Raw genomic sequence first — 23,743 nt, forward strand, 5'->3', positions numbered from 1 at the left:
GCTGTTGTGTGTGATCCTTGATTTTTGCTGTCAGCATTGAGGTCTGTGTTCTGTGACCTCCTTTTGTGCTTCATGCTCATCTGTGCTTGGTGTACAGAAAGATGGTGCATTGCTCACTATTGTTACCAAAGGAATGTTGTATATTGGCTTTTGGGCATTCTGTACATGTGGGAATTAAAGGAGTCTCTGTTAGCTTAGTAGGAAGCTACCAGTTCCCGCACCTGGTTATCTGTGGCCATGTCCTGTAAAAACAACTCCTGTGAAGGAAGAAAGCCTTGTGGAGGAATCAGGGCTCTCTCTATCCTGTCTTAGTTTGGTGTCTTTACAGACCTTGAAGCAGCACAAAAGTAGAAATCTGTTTGCACAATGACTTTTCATTTTACAAAGTCTTTATAAGAAAAACTTCATATTCTATTTCACTATTGGGTAAACTGTCAGTTATGTACCATTCTTTTCTCTCTCTCTCTCTCTCTCTCTCTCTTTTTGAGATAGTGTTTCCCTGCAGCCCCAAATGTCCTTGAATTCCCTAGATAGACCAGGCTGGCCTCCATCTCACAGATTCACCTGCCTCTGCCTCTAGAGTCCTGGGACTAAAGGTGTGTGCTACCACACCTGGATTTTTTTTTGTTCTTTGTCCATTCAATTTTTTATTCCTATTTAAGTTATATCAGAACATTTTCAGATTTGCAGAGAAGTCAGGTTGGGTGCATGATTTGCATATAGTTTGAATGTGACTCCCAAAACTTCACATGTTAGGAGACTTGGTCTTCACTGTGTTGATGTAGAAGCATCCTGACCCTGGAATTGTTCTTTGGCTTTCTGCATTGAGAGTTCTTTTTCCTACATGCACTGTGTTCTCACCATCCACTTGAGACACTCGCCACAACTGGCTAGATCAGAGTCTATGCCATGCAGTTTGAACTTCCAATTTCCCAAACTGTGAGGTAAATAAACCTCTTTTCATAAGGTTCGGGTGTCTCAGTGACAAAGCACTTACTAATCTGATGAAGCCCAGTACAGAAATAAGAGTAAAAAAATAGAGAACATTATGCCTTTGAATAGCTGAGAGCTACTTAGGACCTGTCATTCCTAAAACATGCTTCTTAGCAGTTGTCTTAGAGCTTTATATATGCCCATGGCTTGATCACGAGGACTCTGTTTTCAGGAAACCACATTGAAGTCTTCAGGGGAAGATCTGGCTGAGGAGGAAGTATAAGCCCACGAACAAGTCAGGTTGACATACTAGTATTTTCACGACGGCAAAACTTCATGATGACTTGCCTGTCATTCTAATACTTGAGGGGCTGAGGCAGGACCATTAGGAGTTCAAGGCCAGCCTCAGCTACACAGTGAGTTGGAGGCCAGCCCAGGCTATACCACCAAAACAAACAATCAAACAAACCAACCAAACCAAACCAAACAAAAACTTGACAACAATGAGATATAAATGAAATAGTTAGTGGGTCTAGGAGTTTGGAGGACAAACAGTTGGGGTGATTCTCAATGAGGCGAAGCCTGGACAGGAGCCCTTTCAGGGAAGCCTAGAGCACACACATGTACCTCATACACTCAAGCTAGTGGAGAAGAAAGCAGACTGAAGGGACTGGAGAGAGGAGGAGGGCATTTTGTCTGCACACGTCTGACTGGGCATAGTTCTGTCCTCTATTTTAGTTTTATGAACTGTCCTTCCTCTACAGGAAGTAAATGGAAAATGCTTCCACCCTGGCTTTACAAGGGACACGCTTCTAGATGGAAGATCAAATATTACTTTCTGCAGGACTCATAGGTGCTGTGAAAGCAGTGAAGGCCTCACCCAAGCTGCCTGCAACTGTGTAGCAGCTGCTGTTAGTTCAGAAACCTGAGCACAGGCAGGTATTGTGTCCAGTTGGGCAAGGCAGGGTAGCAGGTCTTCAATCTGCCCACACAGAACTGGCTGTCCTCTCGATAATGAATTAGGGACCGATTCTGACACAAAGCAGATGTTGGATAGCAGATACTGACACAAAGCAGATATTGAATAGGACCTATGACTTGTACACATGACTATTTTTGGATTAGATTGGTCCAGATTATTAGCCCTCTATAACTCTGTACCTGGATGAAGCAAAGCTCCTAATTTAATTAATTGGCATTTTGTCTTTGGGCCTGTTTTGATTGGAGTGTTCTAGAGTTGCTATTCTGGGGGCCTGGCAGTGCTGGGTAGCTTCTACTTGGCCAGAAAAGCAGCTGGGTAGCTAAGATCTCCTGGGAAATGGAAAGAGCTATTGATCAGATGTGGGAAATCAAGAGACAGGTGAGAGAATTGGGGATGGTGAACACTCTGTTAAAACTGGGTTTGGTTTTTTTTTTTTTTTTTTTTTTTTTTTTTTTTTTTTTTGTGTTTGGTTTTTTTTTTTTTTTTTTTTTTTTTTTTTTTGAGACTGGGTCTCAAGTCATGTGGCCCAGACTGGCCTGGAACTTGCTAGGCAGCCCGGCTGACCTTGAAGTTCTGGTACTCCTGCCACCATCTCCAGAGTGCTAGGCAAACAACTTTATTAGCTGAACCATATCCCCAGCCCAAAACTGTTTGCTTTTTGTTTTTTGTTTTTAAAATACACATTTCCAGTTAGAAATGCCTGTGAATTATACAGATTATCTCCAAGAGCTGACATTTCTGTACTGCTAGGCAGCCCGGCTGACCTTGAAGTTCTGGTACTCCTGCCACCATCTCCAGAGTGCTAGGCAAACAACTTTATTAGCTGAACCATATCCCCAGCCCAAAACTGTTTGCTTTTTGTTTTTTGTTTTTAAAATACACATTTCCAGTTAGAAATGCCTGTGAATTATACAGATTATCTCCAAGAGCTGACATTTCTGTACAGCAACAAATGAAGTCATCCCGGAGGCTGAGGTAGGCTGTGAACAGAGTAGAAGAGTACCCACCCCTCTGTGTGAAGCTGCAGTTTCCCAGGACAATCTGTAAAAGGGTTATCCCGGGCTCCCTTTTCTAGCTTTACATCTGGCTGGGTTCCAGCCCACAAGAGCTGTAGGGTTTCTACAGCAAAACAGGGAGCTTCCTCTCCAGGTCATAACTTTCCTTTTTCAGGTCCTGGCATGTCAGTTTTGGAAGTAGAAACAAATGACTGCTTCTGGAATCATCTTAGGTACATACAGAAAAATGCACTTAGGGTGAAGTGAAGTCCTGGAAGGAGGCATTTAAAGCCCGGGTATTAGAAGAGGCAGCTGCAACTTAACCCTTCCCTCTCCTCCCCTGGATCCTCACCGCTGGTCCTTCCATCCGGAGGCCAGTGTCACTTCACTCGGGGGACTACCCACGGTCTTGGAAGGGCTTCCTTAGGACCGCGGCCAAGAGCATCCACTTTACCGATGAGAAGTGACGTCTTTATGACGCGGCGGGTGGCGGGTCCCGGTCTCCCAAGCCAGGTCGTGTCCGAGGAGGAGGGGACCCTCTGCCGGCGAGGCGGGTCCTCGGTGGCCAGGGGAGGCCGACGCCGAGCCGGGCGGAGCCGAGAGCTTGATCTGCTAGGCTCGCCCCAACGCGCCGGGAGGAGCCGGCTGGCGGCACGTGACCCATCGCGGCCGGCTGCGGCCCAGAAATAGCCACCGCGGCGGTTCAGCCCGGAGGCCGGCGCGCGTTCCGGGAGACGGCTGGACGCAGGCTGGGCGCGGCGCGGCCCGGACGATGCTGCTGAGCTCCGGCCCGGCCCGGCCCCGAGTACATGATGGCGATACGGGAGCTCAAAGTGTGTCTTCTCGGGGTGAGTCCTGGCTCCGTTCCTCCGGACTCCCGCGCCTTTGTCCCCGCTCCCTCGCGCTCCCCTCCGCCCCGGGCGCCTCCTCTCCGCGCCCCTCACCCTCCGGGTCGCCACCGCCCGCAGTCGGGTCCCAGCTGCCCCCAAGCTTCCCGGCGCGTTCGTCCGCGCCCCTTGCGCCCTGGGACCGCTGGGTCCTTACCACGGATGGGGGGTGTGAGTTGAGGAGCCCGTGGGGATCCCAGCAGCGGCGGGTCGTGGCCTCCGCTGCTGTCCCTCGGTCCCCAGGGCTCTTTCCTCCGCCTTTGATGATTTCCTCCCCAATGAATGGTTAAGTTACTCCGCGGAGACAGCAGCTTCCCTCTCTGTCTCCTGGGGGGCAGTTGGTTTATTCACTTAGAAAACAACCCAACAAACCAACAAACCAGTTCCTCCAACTAAGGGAGAGAGCCAACCGAGGGCCAGGCCAGATGCAAAGCTAGTAAAATCAAATTGTGGACTGTACGCCCAGCAAACTTTCCTGCAGCGCATAAAAGCAGGATGAGAAACTCAAACCCTCCACCATCACACTTCCCCTTCCAAACAGGGCCCTTTTCAGTCCCAAGAAACATCAAGGCAGCCAGAAACAAAGAAAGAAAGAGCACCCGAACCCTTGCGACTGCCGGACAGAGGTGTCCACTCTCACAGGGTAGCCCCTGGGGATTCAGTGTTTGGGGGTCATTTCTTTGGGGCTACCTACATCAAATTCTGTAAATCTTCCCAAATAAGAGCTGGTGTCGATCCATGCCTTCAGTAGTCTTTGGCGTCAGCACCCTTGAAGTTCGTAAATCCGGCAGTCCAAGGAAAGCATTTTCTAAATAAAAGAGCTGGACAAGGTAGACCACATTCATCCAAATGGGCCTGTCCAGATGGATGAGGGTTAAGTGTAGACACCCAATGACTGCAGATTAGGACTGAATGTACCAGCCAAGGATTTGTGTAGGCTTCATCTAGGCTCGGCTGGATCCTTTGGCAGAAAGTTCTGGGAACTGTCTCTCACACTGTCTTCTGTCACTTAACTGAATAGTTGCTCTGGTTGGTGGAGAATTTCAGGAGGTCTGGCAAAGGCCCTTTTTCCCTTTTAATATCCAGCATGCTCTCCCCAGAACTCCTCGCCATGTGGACCTGTAGTGGCACAGATCTGGGTAGGTCCCTTTGGGTGGTCTTTGTTGAAGTTTTGCTGTTTCAGAAGTGAGTTTCATGTCTACTGGGCTGTCAATATAGCCCAGACTTAAATTCTAAGACTCCCATGTGAGAAAAGTCTTTGAAGATTTAGGAGTGTCAGGCCCTGGTGTTAGGGGAAGCTTGGTTGTGTGAGTGTCACAGTTGGCCTAGGAAAAAGATAAAAGGAAATGTCTTTGCCCTTTGGGGAGACACTTTCTCCCTTATAACCTACTTAGGTGGCACAGGCCCCATCCAGTCCTATCACTCTCAGTTTTCAGTTTCAATGTTTGTATATCCTACCAGGACAGTGATCAGGTGGCAGTACTCAGAACCAGGAGGCAGGATCCCTGGTCACTCCAACCTCACTGTCGGGAAGTTCAGGTCTAGGTGAAGTGGCTCAGTTGCCTCATTTGTAAAATGGGCATAATATCCCCTTCCCTTCAAAGGCACAGAATATATTACTCAATCTCTCAAGATGTATGTGTGATACCATTTCTTGCTGATCTGTGACTGTTAGTAAGCCTGGGGTAAGATGAGAGAGCTAGAGGAAATCTCTTCTTTTTCTCTTCATCTTTCCACATGAAGCACACTATCTACTGGCTCCCTCTTTGTGTGGCCCTATGGGTAGGAATTTGAACTGGGAGTGAAGGAGTCTACAACAGAAAAAGAAGCAGTTTCTAGAAGCTTTGAAATGACTGTTGATAACACACCATACCTGTGGCCTCCTGTTTTTGAAGGTGGCAACCTTCTTACTGAAGTCAGAAGATACTTTATTTCAAAGAGCAAGCAACCTCCTTATCCATACCGAGGACTAGTTGTTAGGTCCCCTGGTTTGATTGGGCCGGGTGTATGTGACAGACTGCATTTTAACTGTGTATCTAAATAGGCTGGCTTTTACTGTGAGAAGGTACTTGAAGGAAGTCAGCTGCCCTTGATACAGGAATATCAGGAAGTCTTTGAGAGTGGCAGAGCCTTTCTTGGCTCTGTTGTGTTTAGCTTGAGAGGCTAGGGTCCCAGAAACTCAATGGCAACTAAAGCCACGTCAAGCCAGAGGATTTGGGGTTCTTATAAATTTGAAAAGTGAAATTCACAGACCATAGAAGGAGAGTTTTAGAAAGGAGTATTTAATTATAGGAAGCTTAGGAGAAGAAGAAGGCAGAGTTCCCATACAGCAGGCGGCATCTCTGGGAGTGGAATTCCATTGAGTCTCATTTCTTGGAAGTTAATAAGGGTGTAGTGGAGGGAGGAGGGGAGGGGCAGATGAGCTGGTCAGTCTAGTTCTCATTCCAGGTGTCCAGGTCCCTCAGGGTTCCTCAGCAGGAGATGTCTTCCAGGAACAGGGTATTATTTCAGGGAAAAAGATTAGGAAAGAAACTAGACCCTCTTCTTGACATCCCCAGCCTCTAGCTATGGTGGAACCAGAGACATCTTTGGATTAGATAGTTCTGGCATTTCTGGCCTTAGGTAGGAACTAATGTACTGGCAGGTCCGAGGAAATTTCCTGCTCTTAGCTGGGAAAGAAATTATCTCTTTTCTTTTGGGGTCTAAAATTACCCTAGACTACCTAGCCGATTTCTACCTCCTGTTCTCATTACCATGGTGTACCGTTTGGTTTTGAGAGACCCTATGAGCCTGAGGATGGAATGTGTGGGGGTGGGTGGGTTGTGGGGTGTGTGAAAATGATGAGCCTAACAGACCTTTCAGAATTTGAACAGGAGCCTCAGGCTCCTCTGTTCTTTGTGAAAGGGCTGTTGTCTGTTGGGGTGAAGTATTACATGGAGCTGGCACTCAGCTTCCTGTTTTATTTAGCTGTGCCTTACCTCCCTGAAGTCTCAGTATGATCAAGACCCTCAGTTACCTAGAAGGTGACAAAGTATATGGACTCTATAGTGCAGTCTTACTCTCACTGGAAAGGCTTGGCAACTAGTCTTCTTGTGCATGGTTACTGCTCAGCACTTGCTTGAGGACACGCTCTCCACTCATGATACCAGCTGTTTTAGGCTGTACAAACTTTTGTCCTGGCTCCCTGATGCTGACAGGTAAAGCTGAGTATGGGCCAAGTGGCATGGTCTGCTTATCTGTCCCTGTGCCTTTCAGAACCTTTATGCTCCTATGGTTTCCTTGGCATGTTAGGCATGTCTGACTTTCTTTTGGTGAGTGCTCCAAGATGGGTTGGCATTATTCTGTGTGACATTCTTTGATTGCTTAGTGATCTTGGAAAGTTAAGGACTTGAGTATTGGGTTTACTTATGTTACTTGTTACACATTTGTGGATGTCCTCATGTTTATGCTACATGGGGACAGTGCAGCAAGCCTTTGTGAATGCCCTTTGCTGGAGTACGTGGACTGGCTGTGGAAGCTAGCCATGCCCAAAGGGTTTGCTTGACCAGGGAAACCGCCCTAGGCAGGGGCCACCAGACACCCAGGACCCTGTGAGTCTCAGTCTTGCAAATAATGTGCCAACTGTCACACCACTGAATCTAAAATACTATTATGAAATACATAGCTTAAAAAACAACACCCATTAAAAACAGCAAAGTACATTTTCAAAAACTAACAAAAACAATATTGAGGCAGCAGCCGATTTAACCTCAAAGGTGGAAAGCTTCCCAGTATGCATTTTAACACACATCGCCACGTGGCAAGAGCAGAAGATGGAGAGGAGAAGGCGGAAGGGGGGAGTGGCTGGAGCAGCTGGAGAGGTTGGAGGAGCTGGAGGAGAAGTTTATTTCCTCTGGGTGTATGTGTATGTTCACTAAAAATCTGCTTCCGGACGGGATCCCAAGGAGACTTGTATTTGTGCTTTGGTTGTCTTGACAACAATTTAGAGATTTCTGCTACTCCTTAGCAGATGAGTGGGTAGTTAAAATACAACTGAGGGCTTCTCTGCCTCTTGTAAGGAGCTCTGGAAACCTCTCTTCTCATCTTTTGTTAATATATGAATGGTGTCTCATCAAAGAGCACTTACATGCCCAGGATTTAGTGAGACATCTAAAGTGGGAGTTTAGATTTGTACAGGCTTCTACAGGTAGTACTCTATGATCACAAGGATGCTAGAACCCAAGAATGGACAGGTTTCTCTCATCATTAAGCAGAACAGTTGGAGTGTATACTCTCAGACTGACTGTTCTGAGCAACAGTGAGTTCTCTGTTACTGAAAACATCTGATGAATTTATGTGAATTTATTGAAGTTTTGGGAGGAACTAATAGAATAGTAGGTTAAACTAGGTAACTCTCTTAGACTGTTTTCTGTTGCTATAACAAAATATTAAAGGCTAGATACTTGGGAAAGTTAAGAGGATTTGGCTTATGATTCTGGTGGTTGTAGATTACAAATACTATGGCACTGGCCTTCTGGTGGCATCAACCCCTGGTAGCGAGAATATGGGGATGGGAAATTAGGAATGAATGGCTCCTTGGTAGACAGTGGGGTCGAAGGGGTCAAGTGGAAGAGGGGTCAAGTTGGGAGTGGAAGAACAGAATTTAGTGTGCACACCAACTTTCCTCTCCTGTCAAAGCCTTTACTGAAATGCATTATTCAAATAATTTCTAATCCAAAAGACCTTCTGGATTCTTCTTTCTTGGCCTCCACTGTATTTCATCAACTTCCACTACTTCCCACTGCGCCACATCTCACCTCGGCAGCATGGCACCATCAGTGTGGGCCATGAGTGTCACTTTCTGTGCACATAACTGTCCTTGTTCCCAAACCAGTGACCTCTCTACCCCAGATGGGGCCAGAACTCACCTTCCCTACTTTCTCCAGCAGAGCTTTTGCAGCACCCTACCTCAGCAGGTACTCAACAGACCTCGAGCAAGAGTCCCCTATTCTTTATGTATCCTTGTATCCAGGAGATGGATGACAGTTAGTACTGATCATCGTCACACTCTGCTGGCCCATTTTGCACATCATCAGTTCCTTTTCTGTATCTCCCTGTTCTAGTTCATTCTTTGTTGTGATCTAACACTCTGGACAAAAGCAACTTGGAGAAGAAAGGGGAGATCAGGGCAGGGACTTGAAGCAGAAACCACAGAGGAAAGCTGCTTACTGGCTTGCTCTCTGGCTCCTGCACAGCTAACTTTCTGATACAGCCCAGGAGCCCTGCCTAGGGATGGTGCAGCCCATAGTGGACTGGTCCCTCCTATATCAATTAACAATCAAGACAATGCCCCATAGAGATGGCCACATGCCAATCTGATCAAGAAAATTCTTATATTAAGATTCCCTCCTTCCAGGTGAGTCTAGACTTTGTCAAGTTGACAATAAAAACTAACCAGGAAATTCCTCCCATGTTTTATTTTTGAAAAATCTCAAATTTTCAAAATAGTTGAAAGACTAGTACAGTAATCACTCCCCATAGTCACTGGTTCCCTTACAATTAACTGTGCTCTGAAAACATTAAATGGAAAAATTCCAGAAATAAAGCATGCCTGCATTTTGAGTTGTATGTTATTTTAAGTAATATGATAACATCTCACCCTGTCTCCCTCCATGGAGTTTGAATTGTTATAACCATGCTATATACACAACCTACCTGTTAATCACTCAGTAGCTTTATTGGTTATTAGGCTGACTGTTGGAGTATCATAGTCATATTTTACTTAATAATCTCAAAGCATAGAATACTGATGTGTACAATTCATGTATATGAAAGTGAAGCCATAAAATGCTTTGGAGTTATCTTGCATCATCACAAGGAGATGGATGAGTCTAATACAATGAGATATTTTGAGAAAGACAGACAATATTTACATTGATTTTATTACAGCATATTGTTATAGTTCTTTTATTTTATTACTTGTTAATCTCATCTTGTGCTTAATTTATAAACTAAAATTTCTCATATATATATGTATATGAGACAATCATAAAAACAAGGTTCAGTACTATGTGTGGTTTTATCCACTCTGGGCCTGGTCATATTCTTGCTGAAAGGGGGGGGGGTGTCTGGTGAATGTCTTTATAACTTGGATTCAGCAGTGGCTACAATTTGCCACTCTAACTTCTTCTTTCTCTCTCAAACAGATATAAATAATACTGAAGTCTTTTTCTGAACCATCTGAAGCTAAGTTGCAGACCATACCCTTCACTCCTAATTACTCCATGTATCTTTTGGGACAAAGGACATTTTTATACAGAATCTCAATACCATTATCTGACTCCCCAAATTAAACATAGCTATAAAAATAGCATCAAATACATAGTCCATGTTCAGATGTTTCCAGTTATCCCTACAGCTGTTGAAGAACATGCAGATCAAGTCAGATGCATCTGATAGTGATGTCTTTTTAGTTTGTTTTCATGTAAAACAGTTCCCCTCCTTTTTTCTCCATGACACTAGCACTTTCAAAGTATCCAGGCCGTATGTCTTGTACAAAGTCCCATCATCTGGATCCCACAATTACTTCATTCAAGCTCTGTGTTTGGGTGGGAGCATCACATAGGTGATACTGCATGGTCTTAGTATTTTATGATCAAGCACTACCATATAACAGCAAAACACTCTCATGTTCAGTCTATAGCATTCACTCATAAATTGTTAGCTTCGTGTGCGAGGCAGTGGTATAATCAAACAGGATAGACACAGGATTTTGATTATGGAGCCTATGCTTAACAAGAAGATGAGAAATAAGTCACAAGTTCAGTGTTAAATGTTTGGGGACAAAGTCTTTCATAGTGCAGGTTTTTTTTTCTTCAGATTTGGGAATGTTTACTTTTCTAATTTTTAGAAAATACTTACCATTTTTATTAATTTCACTAGAATGAAATTATGAAACCCCAGCATCATATCGGTACCTTCTAATTTTCCCAGTTTTTTTAGTATTTATTTTATTTATTTGAGACAGGGTCTCCCTTTAGCCCCAGCTGGCCTGATACTCTCATGTAGACCAGGCTGGCCTCAATGCCACAAAGATCTGCCTGCTTCTGCCTCCTGAGTGCTGGGATTTGTGCACCGCTATGCACAGCCTCTAGTCTTTCCACTTGCTCCCTGTTTGCCTTTTCTTTCTTTTTTAAATACTGCCAGGTCCAGTTAGTGCTGCCCATATGCGCTTGTGTGTAGGATTATCTACCCACCTACCAGGAGCTGTACACACCTTAAAAAATGGCTACTCAGGGCTGGAGAGATAGCTCAGTGGTTAAGAGCACTGACTGTTCTTGCAGAAGACCCGGGTTCAATTCCCAGCACCCACATGGCGGCTACGAACTGTCCTTAACTCCAGTTCCAGGGAAATCCGATGCCCTCTTCTGCCCGCCGCGGCATTGCACGACACGGGTGCACTCACATACATGCAGGCAATACACTCATACATATAAAAACAAACAAACAAACAAAAAAAACCATTAAAAAAAATGACTACTCTTCCCCCAGCAACCATCAGCTGTCAGTAGCTCCTCACTTAGGGGTAGGGCCTCACTAGCCTCTCACCCCTCCATGCTGGAATGTTGAGTGGCCAGATCTTATGCTGGTGGCCACTGCTGCTGTGTGTTCATGAGTGGTTTGATCCTGTCATGAACAGAAGACAGTGTTTTGCCCCAGTTTTTCCCAACCCCTTATTCTTACAATTTTTCCACTCCTCTTCCTCGAAGTTCCCTGAGGCTTGTGGGGAGGGGTCGTGATGGAGATGTCCCATCTGAGGCTGAGCCCCCCACTGACATTTATTCTCTGCACTTTGTCCAGTTGTGAGTTTCTGCATTAATTACCATATACTGCATAAGTAAACTTCTCTAATGACAGCTACACTAATCTATGGGTAGAGAGACACAGATTTAGAGGGCAGTTTGATACTATGTCCATTTAGAAAAGTAGTAGTAGGTTCACCTTTGGGGCCTGTGAGTTCCCACCCATGGGTTCTTGGCCAGATTTCTGGTAGCAAGCATTCATTTCCTCCTGTGGAGCGGGACGTAAATCCAACTAGAAAGCTGTTGTTTTGTTCCGAAATTATGCCACTGTTGCACCCATGGGCATAGTTTGCCACCCTGCTTGTTACTGTGGTTTACAGCATTCACAGTTGGATAAAATTGTTGATGATGTTTGCCCACCACAGTCCCCAAGAGTGCCCCCAGGTACCAATTACAAGTCCCGGGCTGTACCTCTGTTTCTGACTGGCTGTGTGTTGGGGTTCCCACAATCCCCTCCTTGGGTTTGATTAATTCAGTAGAGGGGCTCAGAGAATGTAGAAAAACAATATTTACTGATTTATCATAAATGATATTACAAAGGATGCAGATGAGGACATATGGAGGGCAAGGCTTGAAACAGAGATAAGGGCATGGCACATCCACATCCTCTCTGGGTACTACTCTACCCTTGGTGAACCTCCTTGTGTCAAGGAAGGCCTCTCCCAAAACCCTGTCTTTTTGGGTTTTTGTGGAAGTCTTGTTTGGTAAGCATGATTAATCATATCATTGGCTATTGGTGATCAATTCCACCTTCAGCTCCTCTCTCCCAGATGTTGGGGTGGATCAAAATGCTCATCTCCTAATTCTGCCTAGGTCTTCAGGATGGCCAGTCCACATCCTGAAGATGTCTAGTAGCTGTCAGCCACTGTTCAACTCATTCACATATAACAACTGTCATGTTGGTGATCCCCAGAATTTTAAGGGTTGTATGTCAAGAAATAGAGCTGAAGACAAGATGTATATTTCACAGTATCATTAAAGTAAGTGAAGATTTCACTAACGCCTCGTGGGCCAAGTGCTGTGAGGGATAAACAGAAATCTTAGTTTATTGAGATATATTACCTGATTACAATGTAGTAGCACATAAAGAAGGAACTCCAACTTCAAGGTTTATAGTCTAGGTATGGACTGAGAATGCATCAGTGGGGAAAATAAGTAAGAACATCACTCAGCGCAGCAGTGTCACATGATACTTATTTAGCAGATGTCCTAAAGGTAACCTCTGCAGGGCAGGCATCTGGATGTTCTCAACAGTCTTGAATCTCAAACTGGGGTCTAGGGAAGGCTTAAGTCCATGAATATGTTCTCGGGGTTGGGCAGGGTTTGGGGCATGCTCATTTCTGTTTCTGTATGCTGTTTTTCTTTCTTCTTTTTTCAATGTAGTAGATTAAACCCAGGGCCTTGTACGTGAGCTCTACCACTGAGCTACATCTCCAACCCCAATTTACTGTTTTGTGAAAAATAAATAAAATTACATCCTGGATTTTCTGGGTTGTCATCTTGTAATAGAACTCTGTGCTAAAACTTTCAGGCCCAGGGATAATGGTATATGAAGAAAAGAGGAGGCAGGGTTAGTGTGGAACTCTTCCCCAAAGCTGTACACGGTTGTCTCTGGCAGGTGCCACAGATATATCGGCTGAGTGCCTGCTGTGTGCCATGTACCATTCCAGAGGTGACAAAAGCATCATGGGCTGTGGCCTCCCAGCACTGACAGCCTGGGAGCACAGAATGCCAAATAGGACTGGTAGAGAAAAAGGAAGCATGGAAGGGCCTTGGAGTGTGTGGCCTTAGGGAGGCTGTGGCCTGGGGGCCGTGTGGCCTTAGGGGTCAGCCTAGGTTTGCAGCCAGATCATGTGATCGTGTGGTGGTTTGTATATATGTGTGTATGTGTGCATATGTCTATATGTGTGTGTGTCTATGTGTATGTTGGCACACATGTGGAGACTTGGGCATTTCCTTATTTCCTTGGAATTAAGTCTGGGAGTTGTTGGCATTTATACTGCGCAGGGACACAGTGAGGCTCATCTTTTATTCATCTTGGCAGTCATGTACAGGGTGGCCCTTGAAAGGATGGGAAGAGCCTGGGCAGTAACAGTGACCTCCTGAGCACGATAGCCAAGTAAGGGCACTATCCCATCCCAGCCAAGTTTTGAAAGAGGAGATGACAAATGTCTTGGATAGACTGTATGGAGATGGATGAATTAAATCTTGACATGGAAGCCAGACCCATGCTGACCTTGGAATGTAGCCACAACAGAGCAATGGCGTCCACTGTGGGAAACTGATATTAATGGCATACTATTGGCTTTATGGCTTGATCTGTTTTGACTGAGCACCTTTCTGTATATCAGGTAATCTTAGAGTGGCATGCCAGTTAATGTGTACTCTTATCATCTGTGCCCATTGTCAAAAGCAAGTATTAATGTCTACACTGGACTCCAGGCTTTTCCCCTTAAGAAAGTCAAGTATTGGCTCTGGGTTAGTGAATGCTTAGGCAGACTGTGCTCCTTTGCAGAATTCAGAGGAATCTTCTGAGAATGACCCAGTGTTCAGATGTTCTTTCTGTGGAAGTAGTCTCTAGTCTCCATGTCACACTTTTTTCGGGTATCAGCTAAGAGACAGCCTTGAAATCCCTAGATACACACATTGGTCTCCATGGAATTTTGATGCAGGGTCTTGCTACTGATTGACATGCTATCTTTCTCCATGTAACCTTCCTACCCAGGTGCCTTCATCATTAGACTTGTATGTTGACTGGTGCTGCCTGCTACTTTTGTCAAAGGTGATGTGGCAAAATAAAACAAAGAATATATTTGGCTTCATTCATCAAAAGCATTTTTATATTAATAATTTAAAGGTGTTTCAGAGTAATTCATATTTATAAAGAACTATTAATTAACATGGTACATCAGTGTTTTTAAAGTCCTCTAACAAGATGAATTGAATTATTTTATACCAGATCTCATAGTTATTCTTAGTAAGAAGGCTTAATATATAATAATGTACATTGAAACTAGTGTTAACTTTAGGATGTCATTGGCTTTATAACCAAGGTGTAAATATTTTAAAAATAGAGCCATCATGTCATGTGACACACTGATTTTTGCATACTATTGCTCTTGGTATAAATTACACATTTTACTTGCTTCTGATTCTGTACCTAAGAATGTGCACATCTTTATTCATGATTATAGACCAAGTAATGACACCCCCCGACCTTCATAGGTACTTCTTTTTAAACAAAAGTATCTTTGGGTGAATCAAGCCCAGTGATGCAGGCTTATAATCCCAACTATGCATAAGGCCAAAACAGATAGATCCTGGGTGAGTTCAAGGCCTCATTGAACTACTAGAGTGAGTTTACAGTCAGCCTGGGCAACTTAGTGAGACCCTGTCTCAAAAGAAAAAGTTTAAAAAAGGGCTGGAGCTGTAACTCAGGGGTAGAACACTTGGTAATAAGGCCCTACGTTTAATCCAGGTCCTGAAAAAAAAAAATCACTGGGTGAAGGAAAACCAGTAATTATAAATTGGAAAGCATTCTCCTAGTCAGTTGTGGTTTCCCTCACGGTGGTTGAGAATGACCAGCATACAGTCCTGGGTGGAAGCCAGAACTTGCTTCTTTCTTTCCCACTCAAGGAAATACTTGAGAACACTGTGTTAAGAAGGATGTCAATATATATCCTTAATGAGTTTTTAATTGCCACAGACTATGAAAAATGGTAATATCCCTGCAGTCATAGCAGAGGACAAGTTCTGTGCTGAGAGTTTCGGTGGACCATTGCTGAGCAACATCTTAGGGTCCTGTGGTTGAGTGCACTCAAATAGGCAGTTCTGACTTGGAGTTTCTGTGTGGCAGTGTCTGGGGCCAGAGTCATCCAAAGGCTTTATATCACCCACATTCCTGGTGCCTAAGCTGGACTGGCAAATCAGGCATCTCTCTCCATTGACCTCCTACCCAGGTAGTTTCACTGTCAGACTTGCACGTTGTATGGTGCTGGCTGCTTTTACAGGAAGTATTCTGAGAACCTGGGGTGTTTGGTAACTAAAAGGCTTCTGTGTCCGGCCTCATGGATTCCACGATGCCGTTTTCCTTTCCTGATCAAGGCTGTCATTAAGGCCAGTCTAGAAGCAAAGACAGGAAAATTAGACTCCCCATCCCTGATAGGAATAGCAAGAATTTGTGGTTGCCTTTTTTTCAAGACGTGATCTCATCATGTAGTCTTGGATGGCTTGGAATTAATTATCCTCCTGCCTTTGCCATGTAAGTGCTGGGATTATAGGCATGCACCACCACACCTGGCTGTGATCATCTTTAGTCTAAGGTACTTGTGAGTGGCCTGGTGTGGGTACTGGGAGGCAAATTCCAGTCCTCTGGAAGAGCAGCAAGCACTCTTAATTGCTGAGCCATCTCTCCAGCTCCTTGATCATGTGTTTTGAAAGGTAAAGATGATAGTTTCTCACTTTTAGGCATCTGTGAGATGTGAAGAAACCAAATCCAGTGTCAGGGATGGTCTGATCTGAGAATAGTTAAGAGGATCTAGTGCATTTGTAGTAGTTTTGATTAGCAACAGCAGCAGGGCCAGCCACAATTTGCAGGTCACATGGGGCTGCCTATGTATGTATGCCTGCTTTTAAGCTTCACACCATCTAACATGGTAGACATTGTTTCTGGTTAGCGGGTATGAAAGATTGAGGCTGTGCTGGGGAGTGGCGTTGGCCTTTTGGGGCCTTTTGGGCTGTTTCACATTTTATGGCTCCCTTACTAAGAAGTAACCCTACGACTTTAGCTCTTTTCTTCCTTCACTTCCTCATAGGCTGCCTTTGAAGCACTGTAATTTGACATGTCAGCTTGCAATGCATCTAGCAGGAGGATCAGCTTCCTGGACCATCAGGGGATCTTAGATTTAGAAGTCACTTGGTTAAAAAAAAAAAAAAAAAAAAAGTCACTTGGTCTGCTGGTATAGGCTCAGCTGCTATTGCTGCCAGTGGGAGATGGGTGAACCTGAGAGGCAGGCAGACCTAGGCATCTAGTGACTGGCAGGAAGTATCATCTCTGGGGACTCCATTTCCTTGTTTGTAAACTGCTGGCAGTTCAGGTAGCTAACACTTCTGTAGTAGTGCTGTTTCTTCTCTCTGTGACAAAATTCCTGACAAAAGCTACTTAAAGGAGGAGAGGTTATTGACTCACAGTTGAGGGTCCAGTCCACTATGGAGGGAGCAGACTGGCCTCCATTGCACAGAGCTCCACCTGCCTCTGCCTCCCAACCACTGGGACTAAAGGCATGCACCACCATGGCCAGCAACTTGAAGTCTTTATTGAGTCAGATATATTAGTTTTTTTTGTTGTGTTTTTGGTGTTTTGTGTGTTGATTATAAAATCTTCCTCTACTATAAAATTTTTTCTTATATTTAGCTCTAGTACCTCCATCTTTTCTTTCTTTACATTTTTAAATTATTTGATTCTATAAGTTTTGGGGTAAGTAATGAGAAAGAAACTGGGCATGGTGGTACATGGGCAGCACTTGTGAGGCAGAGGCAGACAGATCTCTGTAAGATTGAGGCCAGCTTGGTCTGCATAACAAGTTCCAGCAGGCCAGCTGGAACAACAGGGAGACCCTGTCTCAAAAAAAAGCCAGCAAACCTAAGAGTTAGAGTTTAATTTTTTTCCCTAGTTCAAATACCTCAATAGTTATAATACCATATATTGATTGATTCATTCTTGTATACTGATCTGATAATGCTGTGTTTATCAGAAGTTAATTCTTATGTTTATGGGGTTATTTCTGGGCTTTATACTGAGCTGTTAAAAATCCACTTATTTCTGAATTTTAAAAAACACAGTCATTAGAGTTGGTTATATTTACTTTTCATGTATACTTCCTGTGTTTCCTTGTGTTGTTCATGAGGAAGCATATTGGTGCTAGAGAGATGGCTCAGCGGTTAAAAGCACCGGCTGTCCTTGCAGAGGACCCAGGTTCCATTCCCAGCAGCCACATGGCAGCTAACAACCGTCCATAACTCCAGTTCCAGGGGGATCCGACACCCTCTTCTGACCTCTGTGGGCATTGCATGACGTGGGTGCACTTATACACATGCAGGCAATACACTCATAAACAGAAAATAAAAATAATAAATATTTTTTAAAAAGGGAGCGTATTATTTTGGGTGGCAGATGTAAAGAACACTTGTCTGCATCATAAATATGTAGCGGTGGCTTTTCATATGCTGCAGGTAAAAAGGCCTATGTGGGGACTCATTCTAAACATCTAGGCACACCAAGTTCCAGCTCCCTCCATATCATCTGTGTGGGTGCAGCTAACATGAGATTTTAAGCTGAAAACCAGAACTTGTGAATGCTTTATAGCTCTACTTGAACCTCAGTGGAAATGAATCAGAAGGAGAACCACAAGGAGAGTGGATGCGCTTTCTTGTGTCTGTCTGGATTTTGTCACCTTTGCTCACTGAATCTCCGCTTCCCACATTGGCAGGTCAAGTCTGCTCTTTGCTACTCTGGGCAGTTAGCTGCTGGTATCGTCAGGTTTTCATAATGCTTTCTTCTTTTTAAATTATACAGGCTGCCATCAGAAGGTAACACCCACATTTAGGGTGTGTCTTCCAGCTTCAGATGATCCAATCAAGAAGATCTCTGTCATTTTAGTTAATCCCAGATCTAGTCAAGTTAACATACAGGATTAGCTATCATACTTCCATTTGAGGGATTCTTCTCACATTGAATAATTTATTCCCTTTACTGAGTAGTGGACACTGGAGGAGGGTGAAATTCCATTGGCAGATGAACTCTTGCAAGATGATCAGTTCTCTGCTTTTTATTTGTATGCATTGGGCTTGCCAGTAACTAAGTGACAAGTAATTAACAGTATTCGCAATCTGCCCTTTGTACTATTCCTCAGGAGGTGACTTCTGTGGGATGATGTAAAAATGAGGGCCTTTCTGAGACTTTAAAAAAGTTTCAAGTTTTCAGTACTGGGAATTGAACCCAGGGCTTTGTGCACACTAGGCAAGCACCCTGCCCCTGGTCTATATCCCTGGCCATGTATATGTGTATATGTATGCATTGTATTGTATTTGAAACATGGTCTCTCTGTGTAGCTCAGACTGGCCTCAGACTGGCCATCCTTCTGCCTCATCCCCTGAGTAGCTGGGGTTACATATGTGCAACACCATACCCAGCTGGAGTTTGTTTTTTTAATTTGTGACAAGCTCCTCCTGTAAACAATGTGAGTTGAAATCAAACACGTTTTAAAATGGGATTTCCTTTTCTCTATAGATGCTCCTCAGTGTACTGTGGAACTACCTCCTAACAAACACTGACAAAATATCCTTGTCAAAAATGTAGGCATCTCTCTCCTAGAGAAGCCTGCACCTACTCTAGGGTGTAGTAATACTGGCCTTTTCTTAAGCCCCTCTCTTCCCTAAAATCCATGCTTAAACCTATATTGAAATGTTTCTTTTTTCTTTTTTTGAGGCAAGGACTCATATAAACCAGATTGGCCTTCAATTCCCTATCCAGCTGAGGATGACCTTGAACTTATGATCCTCTTGTCTTTACCTCTTGAGTGCTGAGTAGAAGGCAATGCCATCCTGTCTGGTTTGTGTAGTGCTGTATTGAACCCATGGCTTCGTACACATTAGACAAGCACTCTATTACTGAGCTACATTTGTACTCAGTTCCTGAAATGGTTTCATAATGAACTCCAACTTTCCTTCATTAAAAAAAATAAAAGGAAATTTGTGGTGACACATGCCTTTAATCCCAGCACCGAGGAGGCAGGGCTACAGGGAGACCCTATCTCAAAAAGACCAAAAAAAAAAGGAAATTCATTTAATCAGTATAACCTACTGAACATCCCAGGATCAGCACCCTTAGGATTACACTTCTGCTGGTTACTGTGCCTCACTGTCTCTGTTTGGATTTATGAGAAGGAACCAGACTGCATATTGCCAGTCCAGTGAAAGATTCAAATTCCAAACCTCAAGTTTCTACTGAATGCATGTGTGTGCGTGCGTGCATGCATGCGCATGTGTGCAGGTGTGCATGTTGTGAGGAGAGTAGTGCTAGATGTTGGGTATCTTTTTCTATGGCCCTCTACGTTATTTTTTAGACAGGGTCTCTCACCAAACCTGGAGCTCATGGATTTGACTAGACTATCTGGCCAGTAAGTTGCTGGGATCCTACTGTCTTTGCCGCCCCATCTCTGGGATTACAGGTGCTCACCTCTGTGCCCATCAGCTTTTTACATAGATGCTAAGGATCCAAACTCAGGTTCTCATGCTTGTGTGGCAAGCACTTTACCGACCGAGTCATCTCCCTAGCCCCCACCTGTGGCTTTTGAGTCATCATAATATGAAAAACAACATAAGTCAGACTTACCTGCGTTTAGTGCATAGCATACAGATGCAGATCTCTGGGGTAATGGTTATCAACAGTCCCTGTCCCCCATCTCCTTAGCTCCTGTCTCCAGGAGCATCGTTTGTTTAGTTTATTCTGAGCTCTCTGAGCATACCTGGCATGGGTTCCGACCTGTCCCTCAAGAGAGGAAAGGCCATACTAAATTAGCAGGCAAAGGAAGGAAGAACTGCCAGCTGGGAGGTTGGGTCAGCTGGGTGCTGCAGTGTCACCCAACCCTGGGTCTGCTCTGTGTCAAGACACCTCCTCAGTGGTAGAGACCCAAGGTCTGGCAGGGCTTCCCCCTATGAACAGATGACCGATGCCAGCCTTGGAGTGACAGTAGTATATCAGTTGCCTGGCCCCTCATTGAGCCTGCTCAGTTGCTTCTTCTGTCCCTCAACATCCCTGTAAGCAAGGTCAGGTGCTGCCATGCAGTGCATGGTGGATCACAGGCCTCAAATGCAGGCTTGTCTGACTCCAGACACCACTGCAACTGCTGTACTCCTCCTTAGTGCCCAGGACAAAGAGCTTGGGACTGACCATAGGGCTTTGATGAAGTTTCTTATGAGCTGATGGGGAGCCTTATAGACTCAGGCTGAGTCTAGACTAGTTCATTGGTTTGCTCATTTCATAAAGATTCATTGAGCCACTATGGCCGTGCAGGAGTATTGCTGTGTGCTAAGTGGACCATGCACTTAGGTTGTCTGTGATGGTGCTCATTTTACTGTAAATAATCATCCGGATGATTGCCTCTCTAGCACATGGTCAGCATAAGATGCTGTAATGGACACAGCACTGGAGAGGCTAACTGGTCAGTGTGATGCTGAGTGCTGGCAGGGGTGGTTCCTGCTTCTGAAATGTGCTGCTCGCTGCGTTTTGATCAGTGATGGGAAACAAGCATGCAGAGTGGGGTTGCGCTGTTTCCACCGTCCATAGCACTTGGGTTCTTTCCATGCCAGGCGTCCTAATTTTTCCACATCAGTGTGAGTAGAATTGCCTCTAGTTAGTTCAGAAACTGTAAGTTAGTAGAGACTGTGAGTCTATATTTGGCAAGAAACGGCTTATTGGACAATGCAGTCTATTTAAGATGATCTTAGAGCCTAAATCCTTTGTTTTCCTGGAATGCTAGGGAACGGGGCAATCATTGTTGACACCCGGGAAGAACTTGGACTGCAGTGCTTTCCACATTGCAGGCTGCCCATCAGACTTCGAGTCTGCTTCCAGGAAGACAGTACTTCCTCCTGTCCCCAGAGCTGTTCCACTTGTCAGCACTGTCAGGGATTCCAGAAGCCCAGGCTCTCCTGATTAATTGCGCACCTTTGAATTCTCATTCTTATTCTCTGCCTGGAGTCTGAACCCAAACCCCAAGCCCCACCCCATTTTCCTGGGCTTAAAGGTGGGTGTGGACAACACTCCAGGGACTGTGGGCTGCAGTCTGCCTCCTGGCCTGTTCCCCATTCTGTTGATGGATTCTTGGGCACTGAAGTAGCTATCTCTTAGTCTTGCTGCTATCCTCTGTCAGTTTGACTTCAAACTTGTGGCCAGCCTTCCTTTATAGACAGAGGGACTTCATGTCATAGTTTTCACTGTTCCTCTAGAGAAATAAAGCTCCTAAAATTTGGGCCAGTCACTATTTGGAAGAATAGACTAGAAAAGATGAAAAGCATACTTGGGGGGGTGGTAAAGATGTGGCATATATATATAAAGAAAAGCAAATTTCTGTTTCTTATACTTCTGTTGACAAAGAGAAGTTTGCTGCTATGAACCTCATTTTAACTGAAAAGAGAAGTATCTAAAAGTGTGGAGGGAAGGAATGTGTTAAGTCATATGGAACTGGATTGGTGTGTTTTGCCAGTGCCCACTGTCTGAAGCATACAGAAGGACAGTGGAACAGTGATGGACTGAGGTCCTCAGCCAGTTGTGAGAAGTGGAGACTAGCTGCCATCTGTCACATTCTACATGTGCTGGCATTGTATGGACTCTCCCCAAATTACCTTACATGAGCCAGTGGAGGGCAGCTTTTCCCATTGCTAATGCAGAGAAGCAAGCCTAGAGGAACCCAGTGCTTGCTCAGAGCCCCATGACTAGCAAGTAACAGGGTCTGCTTGCTGCTATGCCCTTGCCCTCCAGTGTTCTACGTCTAACCAGAGAGTGTGGTCTATGTGTGGGGGTTAGATTGGGAGTCAGCTCAATGTGAGCTCTGTTGGCCAGTGGTCAAGGCTGACCTACCCTCAGGTTCTGTACATTGGTAAGCACTTGTCCTGAGTAAAGACTGGACGTCCTATCCTCAGGCATTGTTTCTTACTTGGAGGGTTCTCACCAGGCTGGGAGCTTTGGCAGTGTGCTGAGTGTTGTGTGACTGCAATGGTGACAGATCTTTGTCATGGGAAATGGTATTTTTTAATTTTTGTGAATGTGTGGGTGTACGTGTTTGTGTTTGTATATGTGTGTGTAGGCCAGAGGTCAACTTCAGGTATCTTCTTTAGTTACTTACCACCTTATTTTTTTGAGACAGGGTCGCTTTACCTTTATTTATTTTTTTGTTTGTTTGAGACAGGATCTCACAATGTAGCCCTGGATAGTCTGGAACTCACTACATAGAACAGGCTGGCTTCCAACTCAGAGATCTGCCTGCCTCTGTTGGTATCAAAGGCATGCATTACCACACCCAGCTGAGGCAGGGTCTCTCGCTGAACCTGGAGTTTTCTGGTTGGTTAGATTAGCTGTCAGGGATCCTCTTGTCTCTGCCTCCACAGCATGGGGATTATAGGCACATACCACCAGGCCTGGCTTTTTACCTGGGTGTTGGGGATCTAAACTGAGGTCCTCATGCTTATGCAGCAAGCACTTTACCCACCGAGCCATCTTCCTTGTCCCCGGTCACCAGAGATGTTTAAGCAGGACTGGGTGATGATTCCATAGAGGCACAGACACACTCACCAGACATTTTCTGAAGCCCAAGGTAGTTCTTTGTATAGGGATACTTTAGTTTGTGGCAGGGAGAAAAGGATACCCCTGTGCTGGGCTGAGTGATGTCTTTGGGACACTGGCCATCAGCTGCCCAGGCTTTAGCAGCCTGGCCTTCAAACAGTCTGTCAGCTTTAACAGGAAAAGCAGTTGCTAAGCCTGTCCTGGGGAGAACACTACTGGACATTGAGGCATATGTTGAAGGTAATTTGAAGCCAACTTTTGGTGGGAGAGGGTTGGTGAGGCAGGGGTACATTTAAATCTCACGTGTTTGTTCAGATTCTTGAAAGTAGCCAGACTTCTAAATGTAAATTTAAGTATTTAAATTTGGAAAGCCAGGTGAGGAGGGTTCACCTACATGTTTGTAATGGTGACTCCACAAAGCCCTCACCTGTCCCAAGGAAAGATTTGAGTTGGGGCTCCGTTTCAACTTTCATTGCCTCATATGTATTGAATTGTATTATTTAATGTGAAGTCTTCTGTAAACTGATTGGGAATTGGAGCAGTAGTGACTCACACATGCATTACTTTGCTCTAATGTAGTCTAATACTTCCTCATTCAGTTCATTCACACATCATGTGAGTTCTCATGTATGAATGGCGAGGTGTCACATATATGAAGTGGGCTCATTGCACTTTAGATGGAGAAAGCTTTAACTGGAACCTGAGCGCTGGTTGTTGCCTCTAATCCCGAACAGTCATGAAGTGAAGCCTTCCTGGCTGGTATC

The 23,743-nt window shown here is 44.8% G+C and overlaps 1 protein-coding gene across 1 annotated transcript in view; it reads left to right on the top strand.

Annotated features, from left to right (window-relative positions):
- The first annotated feature begins 3,393 nt into the window (after positions 1-3,393).
- Rab31 (RAB31, member RAS oncogene family) overlaps positions 3,394-23,743 on the top strand; it is a 137,349-nt gene continuing 116,999 nt past the window's right edge. The window contains exon 1 of the mRNA XM_008834676.3: positions 3,394-3,758. Within this exon, the coding sequence (XP_008832898.1) occupies positions 3,720-3,758 (39 nt within the window). The 5' untranslated portion in view covers positions 3,394-3,719. The remainder of the gene's footprint in view (positions 3,759-23,743) is intronic.

The sequence above is a fragment of the Nannospalax galili genome, unplaced genomic scaffold (genome assembly GCF_000622305.1).
Source record: "Nannospalax galili isolate Female #2095 unplaced genomic scaffold, S.galili_v1.0 scaffold155, whole genome shotgun sequence".
Classification (NCBI taxonomy): domain Eukaryota; kingdom Metazoa; phylum Chordata; class Mammalia; order Rodentia; family Spalacidae; genus Nannospalax; species Nannospalax galili.